This window comes from Sceloporus undulatus, chromosome 3, assembly GCF_019175285.1.
Source record: "Sceloporus undulatus isolate JIND9_A2432 ecotype Alabama chromosome 3, SceUnd_v1.1, whole genome shotgun sequence".
In the NCBI taxonomy this organism is placed as follows: Eukaryota; Metazoa; Chordata; class Lepidosauria; order Squamata; family Phrynosomatidae; genus Sceloporus; species Sceloporus undulatus.
The window spans coordinates 238,102,287-238,117,229 of NC_056524.1; the positions used below are offsets into that span (position 1 = coordinate 238,102,287).

Consider the following 14,943-nt stretch of genomic DNA (forward strand, 5'->3'; position numbering starts at 1 on the left):
CACATGCCCCCCTGAACTCCTTACCTTACCATGTTATTGCTCTTACTCAGAAGCCCCCAATCACTGCATCCAATGTGGCAATGTGGCACCTGGCCATGTGGGTGCACAGCTAGGCAACCAGTTTCCACATCAGATGCATTGATAGGGGGCTTCTGAGAAAGAGCAATGGCATGGCAAGGTAAGGAGCACACACCAGTAATAAGTCCTGGGTCAGTGAGGGGGTATATAAACATCTGTCCCTCCCCACACCAACTCTGGGACCAACCAGGGTCAACACCAGGGCCAGGATAACACAGCTGGGCTTGTGCTATCCTTGTCTATCTGCTTAGTCTCCTAGTGTTCAATTAAATCTCTCAAAAAAGATTTAAGGGTTTCACAAATGCCCATTTCCTCCATCTTTCCTTATCTTTACTCCCTGTGACAAAGTTCCTCCCTTGGGCACAGGAAAAGTGGCAACAGGTGCTCCCAGAATCCCTACAAAAACATCTTTATAGAAACAGCTTTGATCATACATTTATGATACCCCAGGAAGTAAGTTCTGATTGGAAATAGTGTTTCTCTGGTAGTGTAGAGAACGTTCTGGAATTATTTCACCAGAGAAACATAGCTTGTACAAATTGTATTGGTATTCTGCTGTCAAATCAGGGCAGTATTATTATCCTGGATGGCTAAGGGATAATTTTATTCAGTCTCCTGCTATTTTTATTGCTTTTTAATGTTGCTCAAATATTTCTATTTTTAATGTTTCAGTATTAATATTGGGTCCTACTTTTTAAACAACAACAACAACAATAGTTGCCTTAGAACCTTCTACTCAAAGGTATTACCAAAATATTTTAGTATACTTAAAAGGAAGTAATGACCTAAGCAGAGTGACTGATGAATAATCTACAACAGCTGTTCTGTTTAAACATAAAATGTTATGATACACAGTTTAGAAACATATGTTGAAAATTTCAATGATGGATCATTAAGTTCTAGCCAACAAGAAATGAACTTACAAATAAGCTTAGAAATTGCTCAATAAATAGACTATGTAGCTGTGACACTTCATAATTACTTGTTCATTTTAATTGGATAGCTACTACTCAAGATCTACACTTGGCTTTATGTTAACATGCACACTGAAAAGATAAGTGAATAAAAATAAAATTACATTCCCATGTTTCTGGCATCGGCTTGACTCAGATTTTCTTCAGGTCCAACAATTTTTATAGTTCTAATCATATTCTTGGCTTTATCCCAAAATTTCTTGATATGCTTTTCATGGTAAACTTCCTGGAAGTGTTAAAATACAAAATTAATGGGAAACAAGTAACACTGTGTAAAAACTCAGCATGCCATAAAACAGTCCAGTGCTAGCGGGCAGTATATCAAATAGCCAATTACAAATATGTGCAATAATCCTTCAAATCTGGTAAAAATGCAGTGTTTCTTTCCTCTATATTTTTAAATCCAGATGTTCCTTCAGGCTGCAGTGATACCTGGGATAACCAACCTGGGTCACATGTAGCTTGATCTAAGCAATTTTGCCAGTATGCCAAACATAGCAGTGCAATGGCAAAATAAGTTTTTTCACCTTTAGAACAAGATGCACAGGAAAATTGCTTGATTTTGTCACCAACAAAACTGTACCATTCAGTTTCAGTGGTAATAAATTTAGTGACAGCAGCCTGGTATGGCTCTTTACAGGTTAACAGGTAAGCCATCCCTAGAGGACAAGAAACCTATAATTTATGAATAAAGACATATAGCATGATGCTGCAACTATCCTAACGGATGTGTTGTGGTGAATTAAGTTTAGACTGTTTGCATAAGACTCTAAAAAGAGTGGTGGGGACTTTGACAAAAACATCTACACTTAGCAGATGATGTATTAGCATTTCTCTCCAGCTATATAAGAAAGTAGAAGATATATTTTAAAAACTGGCTAAATATCTAGAACAGACTGACCATACCCAACGGTATTATAATCATACATGGACAAAACAATAAATGAATAAACACTTGAGAAGATAGGAAACAAATTAGTCACCATCTAGCTGAACCTAATTAAACTGTTAAAAATTAAGAATTGGGATAATTAGTTAAGTGAATATTGGCTAGAAAACAAATTTTGCTGTTATTCAGTCCAAAAAGAAGAAACACGTATCCCCAAAGGAAAATCATTTCAGCATTGGACTAAGGACTTTATCACATGGGGAAAAGTGGAGGTTTAAAGTGCAAATACTGTTTTCAACAGGCAAAACATCCTATTCCATTAGGGGTTAAACTGCCAGCTTTCAGCCACCTACTGCAGAAATCAGGTGTAGGTATCTGGATTATTCTTTACTGTCCCCAGTTCATATTCTCACTGACATTCTGTAGACAAACTTAATTTCTATGAAAATAATGGGAGAAATAAATTTATTTATTTTGTCCTCCTCCATAGATTTCTGAATTAAACATGAAAGTCAGGAAAGTAACTAATATGCCTGCATGTTGACATACAGAAGCTTTAAAACTGACTGCTTTTTGTAACTATTCTTTCATAATTTGCAACAGATAATTAACTTGGAAAATATGCAAATGTTCACTTTATAGTGGTAAGAGGGATGGAATACTGAACCTTAAGTTTAGGTACTAGATTATGATGGTAGCGGCTGCCACATCTAATGTTGTTGTTATTGGGTGATGCTGTCAGTGGCTGAAACAGTTGACTTGGCAAACAGGCATCTGCATAAAGAACTACTGAAACAAGTCCTGGCTAATAGAAACAAATCTGATGGCCAGAACTGGCTATGCATTGTATAACAAACATATGCCAAAATGATATAGTGCATGCAACCAGAGAACAAGAACCAGAGACAGGGACAGAGCAGATATTAGAGAGGAAGAGAAGCTGAAAAATGCAAAGTTGTATGTGGAAAAGTACAAATTAAAGTCCACATGGAGTGCACTCCATTCAATATTAATCTAAGTATGTGCAGTCTTTCCATTTCCTCAGCTGAGATTCCTTCTTGAGTATATATACATGTAGAATCTACTGTCCAGGAACCTAAGCAGCTGGAGCTGAAGAATGATTTGGGGTTATTTAATATTTCTAGCTGTTATTTTATCCCCAGCACATATTTAGACCCAGCTTGTCAGCACCAAGTAATTGCTTTAACACAGCAATACACTAAAATAGAATAGAGAAATTAGCATATGTTTGAGGGAATTTAAAGGAATACATGTCATTTTCCATATAATAAAATACCATTTTAAATATTTAAGCACTCTGTGGTCAAACTGTATTATTAGACTGACACATTTACTAATTAACATTTACCACATGGTCATAAAATACTTACGTTATTGTGAATGAAGAGGGTAAGCTTTTCCTTTGAGTAATCCAGAGTCAACAATCTGTTTAAAAATTTAGCCAGGAAAGGAGTTGGTTGTTCAATGAAAACACCAATTGTTACTGTTGGAGTCTCCTACAAAAATAATACATGGACAAAACAAACAAACAAACCAAAAAAAACCAAAGAACAGAGCATTTATAGTCTGATACAGCATGAAAAAAACTTGCATTCCAGTAAAACAAATCACATTAGGTAACTTGGCCCCAGTACACACGGGCGCTTTGTGGTGTGGCGGTGGCGATTTTAAGGTTTGGAAGCGTGCAGCAACCACACGCTCCCAAACCGTAATATGTATGGACATCGGCATCATGGCAGTCTCCCATCCATATGGGGGCCACCATGATGCCACCGCCGCTGCCGTACAGCAACCAGACATCACTGGCAGGAAGTGGCCTCATGGTGGTGCCCCTTCCTGCTTGCGATGCCGCAAAAAAGAAGCCTCTCTAGGTGGCTTCTTTTTTGCTACGCAGTGTTGCCCCATGTTTTAGTTGCTGTGGCAATGCTGCGCAGCAAAGAGTGACGGCATTTCACCGCCGGTGTGTACTGGCCCTTGGAAAACATATTGCAAGCGTGAGTATCCACAAGTTTTGAGCTACTACCTCTCACACATGTTTCTTAAAAGCCTCAGTGAAATCAGTGAGTCTTAAGAAAAGGTATGCACAAAATCTATTGGAAATCACTGGTGGAAAATAAAAAGCAGCTAATTTTTTTTAAATATAAAAATAATAAATAATTCAATTAAATTCAACAAATTCAATTATTCTATTTTAAAACTGACTATATATTTGTGTAGACTGCTCTTACAACAAACAGTCTAGTTTTCAGAGGTATGGAGTGGAGCCAGGTTATGTGCTTGAAATGTTAACATCCAAAACATTTATTACATCAGCTCATTCTGCAACAAAATGAATTTTTCAGCCAATTTGTAGGTTCACTACTGGTAAATAAAACACAAGACATAAGAGACTGCTGGATTTCACCTCCTGTACCAATGGAGCACATGATTGTATCTGTACAAAAAGCTTACACACAAATAGAATGTTTTACTACATCAAATGTACTTGACTTCCTTTAGGACACTCAGAATCTACTTCAGAGAAGCACAACAATATCTCTTTTGAAAAAAATGTCAAGATCCACTGATTCTGCAATGGAAATGAGTGGCTCTGCCTATTTCTCTTTCAAGTCCTGAGTGTTACAACAGACCATGAGTCTCATGGAAGACCTAGCAGTGTATTTGGCCAATAAGCCTTGTGTGTGCTACACTTGCCCTGTTTGTTCTAAGATGGGGATGAGAGAAAAATTGTATTTTAGATCATGTCACAAACTCTGTATTTTAATCCAATCCACAAATTGGCAGGCATGTGTTGCAAAGTGAACAAATGTGCTTGTAAGATAAAACTGCGTTTAGCCCCAGAGCAGACTCTTTACACAAACATTTGAACATTTTACCATTTCACACGTCAACTAAATATGAGCATGAAGAGGCTGGCAAGTTACCTACACCTTGTGATATGTTTGTCTGATTTCAAGTTGTGCAAAAATTTCTCAGTGGTTAGTGTCTTGATGAGAAACCACAGACTATATTAGTGTCCAGCTTGGAGTGATTTTCTTCATTGCATTTTCTTAATATGTACCATTTCTTCCAAACTGGCTACTAAACTGGCTACTAAACCTACAAAAGATGTATATCCAAAACCTACTGGAGATTTTCTATAAAATCAATATTGGACTACTTGTTCAGAAAGCAAGATTAGACTTGGAGGAAGGAGGCATGAATACTGGGGGAAGGAATATCAACCATTTAAGATATGTTGATGACACCATATTACTAGCTGAAAATAGCAAAGATTTGGAATGACTCTTGAGAAAAGTCAAGGTTTACAGCTTAACATTAGGAAAACAAATTATTTATGTGAGTGTATGTGCATTCAAGTTACATGTCAACTTAAGGCTACTCCATGCATTTCATAGGGAATTTCTTCAGCAAGGAATGCCTAGAAGTGTTTTGTCCAGTTTCTTCACCTGAAACTTAGTCTGCAACACCTGATTTTTGTTGGATGTCTCTTATCCAAGTACTAGGGCTGACTCTGCTTAGCTTCCAAGACCAAACAGAATCTGGTACCTTTAAGGTAAATATCTTTAAGATTGATGTAAAGAGATCTTGTAGCACCTTTGAGACAGTTGCCTGAAACAGGCAGACCAAACAGAGCAGCTTCTGGCTACTTCAGGGGCATGGCGTTAAAACAACAAATGCCCCCGAAGCATCCAGAAGCCACCCCAAGGCCACCTAAGGTGCCCAAAGCTGCTGGCTAAAGGAGTGGACCATCTGGTTGCTGTGATCCCAGAGAGATTGCGGCTGGAGCGGCCTGAGATTGCTCATTGAGGGCCGTCTGCTTTGGCCCTGAATAAACTAACTTCAGTTAGTCTCAAAGGTGCTAAAAGATCTCTATACATACTGATTTTAAAGACGAACACAGCTATTTTGTTTTTAATTTTATGGTGGAGGGTGGCTTTCAATTTGCTTTGGAGCTCAATTTAAGGTGTTGGCATTAACCTGTGTGATGTATGTGTTTTTCAAGTGACCTGTTGACTTATGGTGACCCCATGAATTTCATAGGGGATATGGTACCTTTTGAGTATTAAATTGAGGTGTTACCTTCCAAAGCCTTGAACAGCTTAGGCCTTGAATATCAGGATATCTGAGCCTGCCTGAAATCTTACATTTTCAGTTTAACATGTATTATGTCTCTGTAGCAGCACCCTAACTGTGGAACTCCCTCCCAAGAATCAGGCTGGCTCCATTCCTTCTTTCTGGCAGGAAACAAAAGCCTGAAAAACATGGGCCAGCTGCTTTGGAGGCATGACATTTGCATGACACATGCCCCAAAGCAGCCAGAAACTGCTCTGAGGTTGCCAAAAACAGCCCAAAGCTGCCACAAAAAAGGAACAATTTAAATCTGACTTCTGGCAGTGGCTGGTTTGTAACTGCAGCAATGGCAGGGCCGGCTTATCCATATAGGTGAACTAGGCAGCTGCCTAGGGCGCCAAACTGCAGGGGCGCCAGACAGAGAGAAAGAGAGAGAGTGGCTTTAGCCTGAGGATCATAGAAACAAGCAAGCAGAGCAGCCAGCAGCCCTGCCAGCCTCTGAATAGCAGGAAAAGAGAGCTGCTTGCTGAGGCTGAAAGGGGGGAAGAAGTTTGCTGCACTCTGCAACTCCTGGGCTGCATCCACACTGGAGAATTAACCCAGTTTGGCACTGCTTTAACTCTTTCTGGCTCAAGGCTATGGAATTCTGAGAGTTGGAGTTTGTTGTGGAGTCCAGAGTGCCTCCCTTCTCCCTCCTTCCTTCCTTCTATCTTCTTTCCTTCCCCCTTCTTTCCTTCCTTCTCTCCTTTTCCTCCCTCCCTCCCTCTTTCTTTTCTCCTGTCCCTCCCTCCCCCTTCCTTCTTTCCTACCTTCCCCCTCCCTCCCTCCCTCCCTCCCTCCTTCTTTCCTCCTGTCCCTCCCTCCCCTTCCTCCCTCCCTCCCTCCCCATCCTTCCTTCCTTCCTCTCCCCCTCTCTCTCTTGCCAAGAGAGAGACTTGTTCAGGAAAGGCTTGCCATGACCTTCTTCTGAGGCTGAGAGAGTGTGAGTCCGCCAAAGCCACCCAGTGGGTTTCCATGGCTCCATTTCTCTCCCCCACTCCTTCCCAGACTTTGGCCCCATTCTTTCCCTATCCACCCACTTTTCCCTCCCTTCCCACTCACTCACCCTTTTCTCTGATTCCTAGACCCACTTTTTATTGTTGTTGTTGTATGTCCTCAAGTCCTTTCTGCTTCCTGGCCACCCTCTCATGGGGTTTCCTTGGCAAGGGTTGTTCAGAGGAGGCTTGCCATGGCCTTCCTCTGAGGCTGAGAAAGTGTGATGCCACCACCCAGTGGGTTTACATGGCCGATCTGGAATTTGAACCCAGAGTCATAGTCCAATGCTCAAACAACTAGTCAACAACTCAAACACTGGCTCCAACAATCCACTTTAAAAGCTTAGGTGTGTTACAGACCGCCGAAAAGCGGCGGCCTGCACCCGCCCCTTTTCCCGCCAGATTGGGGCCTCAGTGGCCAGAGCGGCAGCCACTGAGGCCCCGATCCGCCGCTTTCCAGGCCGCGGGGAAGCAGCAAAAGGCCCCTTCCCTGAGGCCTGGAAAGGGGTGTCCTTGGGGCTTCAAGCCCCAAGGACACCCCGCAGCGGCGTTGCTGGGCACAGCCATCTAAAGGCTGCGCCCAGCGACACAAGACCAGGAAGGAGCTCCATTTCGGAGTTCCTTCCTGCTCCAACGAAAGGGCACAGTAAGCACCCTCAAGCGGCGTGACGGCGTCACGTCCGTGCCGCCTCGTTTGGAGGCAGCATGTTCATGACGCCATCATGGCGGCCCCCATGTAGATGGGGCGCCGCCATCTTGTACGTCCTCAGGACGTATTAGGCTTGGGGCATCAAGACGTGACGCCCATTTTTAAACCTAGGACATATTAGGCTTGGGGGCGTCAAGAAGTGACGCCCCTTTTTAAACCTAGGACTCCTGAGGACGTCTCTATATGGCGGTTTGTAACGTGCCTTGGTCTTCTTTCCAGGGTGTCCAGATATCTTCACTGCAAAAGAAGGCACCACAAAATGGAAGACATTCAAGAAAAAGGGAGGAAAGGATGCAAGAAAAGCTCCAAACACTCCTAGAAATGTAAATGCATGCTTCTTAGTCATGCCCAAAATGGAGGATGTTTTAGAATACCTCCTGGACAGAAGGCTGGAATGGAGGACATGTCCTGGAAGAGGAGGAGGTCTGCCCTGCCCTGAGGCAAACCCTCCAATGGGGTTTTCTTGGCAATATGAGTTCAGAGAAGCTTTGCCATGGCCTTCCTCTGAGGCTGAGAGAGTGTGACTTGCTTACTCTTGGTGGCTGTGCCCACTATGTGTTTTTTCTTTCTCACCCTGGAATCATTCCCATCCTTTTTTCATAGGCTGCATCTACACTGCAGAAATAATGTGATATGACACTGCTTTAACTGCCCTGATGCCATGCTATGGAATCCTGGGATTTGGGTTTTTGGAGGAGATTTTGCCTTCTCAGTCAGAGAGCTGTGGAGCCACAACAAACTACAAATCCCAGGGCTCCATAGCATGGAACCAGCAAGATGTCCTCCTTTTCTGGGGTATACCTTACATTTCAGTCTTCTGTTCAGGAGGAATTCCCAAAATGTCCTCCCTTTTGAGCATCACTAAGATACATGAATTTATATTTATATGAGGAGTTTCAGCTTTTCCTTGGTCATGTCCTCCATTTTACTTGAAAACCCTACATTTTGCGGTGCCTTGTCCTCCTTTGCGGTTAGGACAGCTGGTCACCATGGGAGCCAAGAGCAGTTAAATTGGTGTCAAACTGCATTAATTCTGCATTGTGGCAGCAGCCCTGGTCATCTCACCTGGTGACTCTGCTGGTTTTCTTCTCTTTCTTGTGACACCCTTTTCTGCCCCTTGGGTGAAGATTTTTAGTTTTTAGGAGTCACAGATGGACCACTACTATCCCATAAATTCACGGGGATAGGATCCAGATTTTTCCACTTCATTAGAATGAATAATGCTTCCAGCGTGCAAAAGGAATATGTGTGCATTCGTCTCCATTCCAAATATCACAGCAGTAAATAAGTCTTTAACCTATAAAAATCTAATTGGATTTTTGACTAATTCTCAGTACTGACGAAAGATTGGAACCTAAGTTTTATGTCATGTTTAGCTTTAACAAATGAAACAATGGAAATCAAGGAGTGAAAATAATTATGAGGGGCGACAAGGGTGCCAAAATATTTCTCGCCTAGGGTGGCAAAATACCTAGAGCCGACCCTGAGCAGTGGCCTGTTTGGGGAGCAGGCAAAGCAATTGCCACAGTCCCAGCCTGATCATAGCCACGGGCAGTTACATTTTAATATTGAGAGAAACTTATTTATGGAAAATCTGTCCACCAATGAAACTAGTTTAACAGATTAACCTGGTAGAGGATTGGGGGGCAATTACACCATAGAAGCTTTCAAAGAAAAGTTACAGATGTCTGTTGGGAAGGCTTTAACTGTACTTTAGCTGTGAACTTTGCGCATCAAGGAGGGTGTTGTGAATACCTGATTCCCTCCAACCTCTTGTAATGTTTGATCACTTGATTTCAATCAATAAATTTATTGTGCTTACCTAACACAATGACAAGCTTAAAAAATGTATACAAGATACCAAACAACAACAACAATGAGAAATTATCCCAAATGATTTTACAAATAGTAACAAGAATGAAAGAATATCAAAAATCCTAAGTAATTCTTTGACACAAAATAACAATCTGAATGGATGTTTTCCAGGATGTCTAATAATCCAAAGGATTAAGAATTCTATTTCTGTTGTTCCTAAATTGAATCAAAAAAGAAATGCAGATTTATTTTTTATTTATTTTTTAAAAAGAAACTATAGGAAAGTTGTGTGGGATCCAGGCCCTTTCAAATGTTTAAAGCCACTTCCCTTCAGCCTTGGCAAACTTACTCTATAGTCAGGAGGGATAACACTGGTTTTTACAACATCTCTAAAGACAGGAATGACCTTTAATACTTCCCAGTACATAGCCTCATTAGACTGAGATGTAGCAGTGAAAGTTAAGAGCAGACATTGGCAGAATAGAATGGGTTGGTGAAGGAAATGAAGAAGAAAAAACCAGAAGGCTCACACTTTAAGTAGACAGGGTGTTGAAAAATGCTGTCATCATTGTCATACAATTCTGTTTGTGGAAGAATTCAACTTCATACAGCATGTACTTACAGTCAATGTAGTTAGGTCTAATAAATCTTTGTTACAGGCAATACATCCAGTTTCATGGGTCCAGCCATCAGGGATATAGTTTCCAAAGTAATTCAGATTCAACTGGATTGGGAAGGAAAAAAGCTCAAATAAATTCAGTGGGATAAAACCTGTAACCTTTATGTAGACCCACTTCACTAAATCCTGTTGAGGTGCTCACTCAGTTAAATGAACAGAAACTGGGAAAATGGGGTGTGTGGTACACTGTGCCACCTGTCACTGCAATATGCTTCATTCCGATGCAAGCTAGAATTACAGCACACCTGTATCTCCCTTTCCTCACAGTGAAAAGTCTCAAATGAAAGAAAGTCGCTATCACTTACTTTAGTTGGGCCGTTTCCATGAAGAGTGACTGGCAAAGTGTCATATACAGAATTCCTAGCTCTGGCTCTTCCTTCTTCAAATTTCAGAAGAACTTCATCTGTAGCCAACCAAAAAGTTAATAACACATCAACTGTAGTAGTTCACTCAAAGAAGGATATCACAACATTCTTTGTATTTGCCTATTTTTCAATAAAATCCTGTACTACCTGTCACTTAAACCTACAATTCATATGCCACTTATTCCACAGCTCAGGAACATACTGAAACAAGTGCTAAGTACTACAATCTTTTAAAAGAATAATATTCTGTCTGTCTCAAGATCCTGCTTATTAAAATGAATGACCTGTTTTCTCTGCACAAGTTGACCTTTTCCCAACATTCTCTTGGCAAGTCAAGACTATTCTGATGCTATCTTTCCTCTCTGAATTGTTCTTGGGAAGAGCCTGCAAACAGCTTTCTCTCATCTCCAAACTCCACCCCTCTTCTACTTCTGCTTCTCCCATGGAGACTATTAAACAAATACAATAAAAGACACTTAAAGTTGGTTTAATTTTCAAGCATCAAGAACAATTTCACATATCTGCAGGATTTTTCACCTTGTTTATAAATATTCTCTCTGAGGAAAAAAAAGGAAGTTGGGAAGGAGCTCATAAAACCAGCCACCAACCACTGGAAATTGTATTATGACATATAATGTACTGACAGACCTTTCTGTCAATGATATTAAATATTATGCAATTCGCAACTAGCAAGAATTTATTCTGATGGACTTATTACTTATCACTCAATAGTAATTTCAGTATACATACCAATGGCTCCATTTAGAGTCTGGAAAATGTTGCACTTGTGATCCAAGGTAATATTAATATGTTCCTGGGGTAAGAAAAGCATATGACAAATGACCCAATATGAAATCCAGGACGTTAGAAAATGAAACATCTTGCCAAATACAAACTAGCTAAAATCCATGACTGCATGTTTAGCTGAAAATACATTTTAAGAACCTGGATTTTTTTCCAGCCAGATTTTTTGAATGCTTAATATATATTCATAGTTCAGCATGTCACACAGATCTACCCTTCACCAAGAAAGTAATGATTCATTATCAAACTGTTTACATGACCAGAGTACAGAAAGATCTGCTTTCTGATTCATAATCCAAACAAATGGAGTTCATGACTTCTCAAAAAATGCAGATTTGACACTATGTAGCAAGAGACTATCTGCTGAAAACTACTAATATATTTGCATATTTTTTAAATAACAGACTTGGATATGATAATATCCCATGATGCATGCAGAACTAATCACTCATATTAAGTTACAATTGTTTTCAGGGCATATACTCAAGGCTTCAGGACGTATGCTGTATATACTTATGTATAAGTAAAAAAATAAAATGATAAAAAGTTTACCCCCAAAAAACTTGGGTACATGTATTCATGGGTCAATGCTGGAAAAGGGACCCTCAGTAAAGGCAGTGACAAAGGCTCATAAGATTTATATACATTAAGCCCCTATTAAAAATGTTCACTGCAGTTGCTCTTCAGACTCCCCTGGGTTGCTGCTGAGGCTCAGGCTGAAAAAAGTAAGTGAAGAAAGATGAAAGACTGCTTTCCTTTCTAGAGTTTGGACAAGACAGGGTTAATGAAGTGGATTCACTGCTTCCATACCAAAAGGGGCTTCGTGCTTCTGCCTTCTCACATTGACTTTGTATTGAGCCTCTAATACAGGGAGGTTGCTTTTCTTGCTCTTCCTCATTTTGTTTTTGTTTTTCAGGCCACATTCTCATTGTGCCCTGCTCCTTTTCAAAAAGGAGTGCAGAAGAGAAACACAAGCGAGCATTCCTTTTCCACATGGACTGTCCTTTCTTACTAGAGTTGTGACATCTCCTGGAGTGTCATTTCTTACTGAAGTGACAACTCCAGCCACCTGTCCAATGGGAAGACTCTTGTTAGCTTGTTGTACGCTGATATATTACAGGCTGAGTCTCACTTATCTGGAATGCTTGGGACCATAAGTATTTTGAATTTATACATAAACTATCTTGGAGATGGAACCCAGGTCTAAACACAAAAGCCATTTATGTTTCATAGATGCCTTGTACACATAGCCTGAAGGCAAATTTATATACAGTGGACCCTTGTTATACGCTGGGGTTTGGTTTCAATATCTCCCGTGGATAACAAAATCCATGTATACTCAAGTCCTATTAATATAATGACATAGAAAAATGGTGTCCCTTATAAAAAATGGAAAATCAATGTTTGATATTTGAAATTTATACTTTTTTGGAACATTTTCAAACTGTGTCTGCTTGAATCCGTGTATAAAAAATCCGTGTATAAGAAGGGCCGACTGTACAATTTTTAAAATAATTTTGTGAATGAACCAAACTTTGTGTGTATTGGACCATCAGAAAGCAAAGGTGTTGTTATCTCAGCCACTCATGTAAAAAGTTTTGGATTTTGGAACATTTTGGATTTCGGAACATTTTGGATTTTGGAATTCCAAATTAGGGAGACTCAACCTGTAATTGCTCTTTTTTAAATGTGCCATAATTTGTAAGCCAGTTTGACAATATACAAAAAACAAGTAATGGAAATAAATAAATACATGCTTACATCTTTGGCTCAACTGTCATACAATTGGGGTTGTTTCCATATCAAACAAATTGTTGGGCAGGAATCCAAATTCCTTTAAGGTGCTATGGAATGAATATGCTTCACATGTTGGAGCATATGTTTTTGCCAAAAAGTGGATTAAATGGATGGCAGTGATTAACTGTAGACACTCAAATTTATTGACCTAGTGTTTTTATTTTAGAACTCTGATGAGATTTCCCAGAGCTCTGAATGATTATACATCAATTCTGTGTTCTTCAATAAAATCAGCTATTAAATTCTAGATATATTTCAAAATGGCTCAGATTGTGCAGAAAATATGTTTCCTGCACGTCCAGATATCAGGGACAGAAGTATAATCCAGGTGAGAAGAAGTACCATTGATGAGGCTCTACATACCCTCTTCAAAGGATCAATATATATTTTTGTATAAAAAAGCTGGTCATCATCATTATCTTGGAGATTCCACTGTTGTACAATACTGTTTACAGATGGAGAATAACCAATAAATCCTGAAAGGCACCACAAAATCAAATAAGCATAAATGAAATAAACATATAAACCAGTATTTCAACTCAAAAACAATTTCCTGTCTGTTTTAGAGGACATCAAACTTTAGGAAACTTTGAATTTCATGCCTAAAGCATCAGTCTTGTGCCCTTCTAGGTGTTTTGGAAAATAACTCTCCGAATTCATGAACTTCTTATCCCAAGCCATGCTGAGTTTTTCCTAAATATCCAGAGGGCACTAGATTTCAGGTGGAAGGTTCTTCTATGGAGGCTAGGTATGTTTCCAATCAATTTTCCCTCCAGAGATCACTTAGTGCTTCATGGCATTAACAGCATTAATCCCTTTTTTATTGTGTAAATTAAAGGTTTCTTCCTTATGATTAGAAACACACACACACCAGGTGCAGACTCTGTTGTGAGAAAAATCAGACTCTGAGAAAACACATGCAACATATATCCTTCAATTCTGCCCCCCATCTGTTCTCCAAATGAGGAAGTAATTAATCTTCAATCCACAAGTGTGAGATGAAGGAATGTATATACCAGAGAAAGGAATGTGTAGCATAATCCAAAAAAAATCAAACCTGAAGTCACTTCCTCAGTGTTCAATGGGACTTTTCCACAAGATGAATTTAAAACCCTGTCAAACATGTTTCATACAAATACATATTCTAAGAACATCTATTTGTAGCCCACTGCAGGCATTAAGCCTGCTCACAAGAGAGCACAAATGTGGCAAGGGAACAAAGATTTGCATGCAGTATTCCCAACACTCAGAACACAACTTTCTTGTATTGCTTGACAAAGCATGAAAATGGCTTCCACTCAAATTAAATTGAATATGTGTAGAAGTCTTCATTGAAAGAAGGAATGTTTTAGAACCATTCTCTATCTATTTTAAGACCTTAGGAGAAGTGTGAATGCTCATCAATGCAAGATAGCCACCTGTAAAAATCCTCCAAATTAGAGGTGAGATTTAAAATGGTGGTTTTCCTGTGGCTTCCCTACTGGTGGTTTCATTGCTCTGGAGCTGGTTGTTGAATGCAATGGGGATAAGATTAATGGAGGCCCACCAATGCTGCAGGTGTCATGGATGGGCATCTGAAGGTGAAGCAATTCAGGAAAGGAATGGCTGAGGAAATTGACCATGGGCACAGAAAAAAAAGGGGGAAACTGGCTTAATTAAATGAATTGTGTAAAAATTGCCGAAATTCAATTATCAGTTCCAGCT

At 39.9% G+C, this 14,943-nt stretch overlaps 1 protein-coding gene across 4 annotated transcripts in view; it reads right to left on the reverse strand.

Moving 5' to 3' along the window:
- Positions 1 to 14,943, reverse strand: part of PLOD2 (procollagen-lysine,2-oxoglutarate 5-dioxygenase 2) — an 85,873-nt gene that overhangs the window by 24,853 nt on the left and 46,077 nt on the right. For all 4 annotated transcript variants that reach the window (XM_042459046.1, XM_042459045.1, XM_042459043.1 and 1 more), the window contains 6 exons: positions 13,603 to 13,715; positions 11,389 to 11,452; positions 10,579 to 10,676; positions 10,217 to 10,318; positions 3,333 to 3,458; positions 1,157 to 1,278 (listed from right to left, as the gene is read on the reverse strand). In XM_042459046.1, the coding sequence (XP_042314980.1) occupies positions 1,157 to 1,278; positions 3,333 to 3,458; positions 10,217 to 10,318; positions 10,579 to 10,676; positions 11,389 to 11,452; positions 13,603 to 13,715 (625 nt within the window). The remainder of the gene's footprint in view (positions 1 to 1,156; positions 1,279 to 3,332; positions 3,459 to 10,216; positions 10,319 to 10,578; positions 10,677 to 11,388; positions 11,453 to 13,602; positions 13,716 to 14,943) is intronic.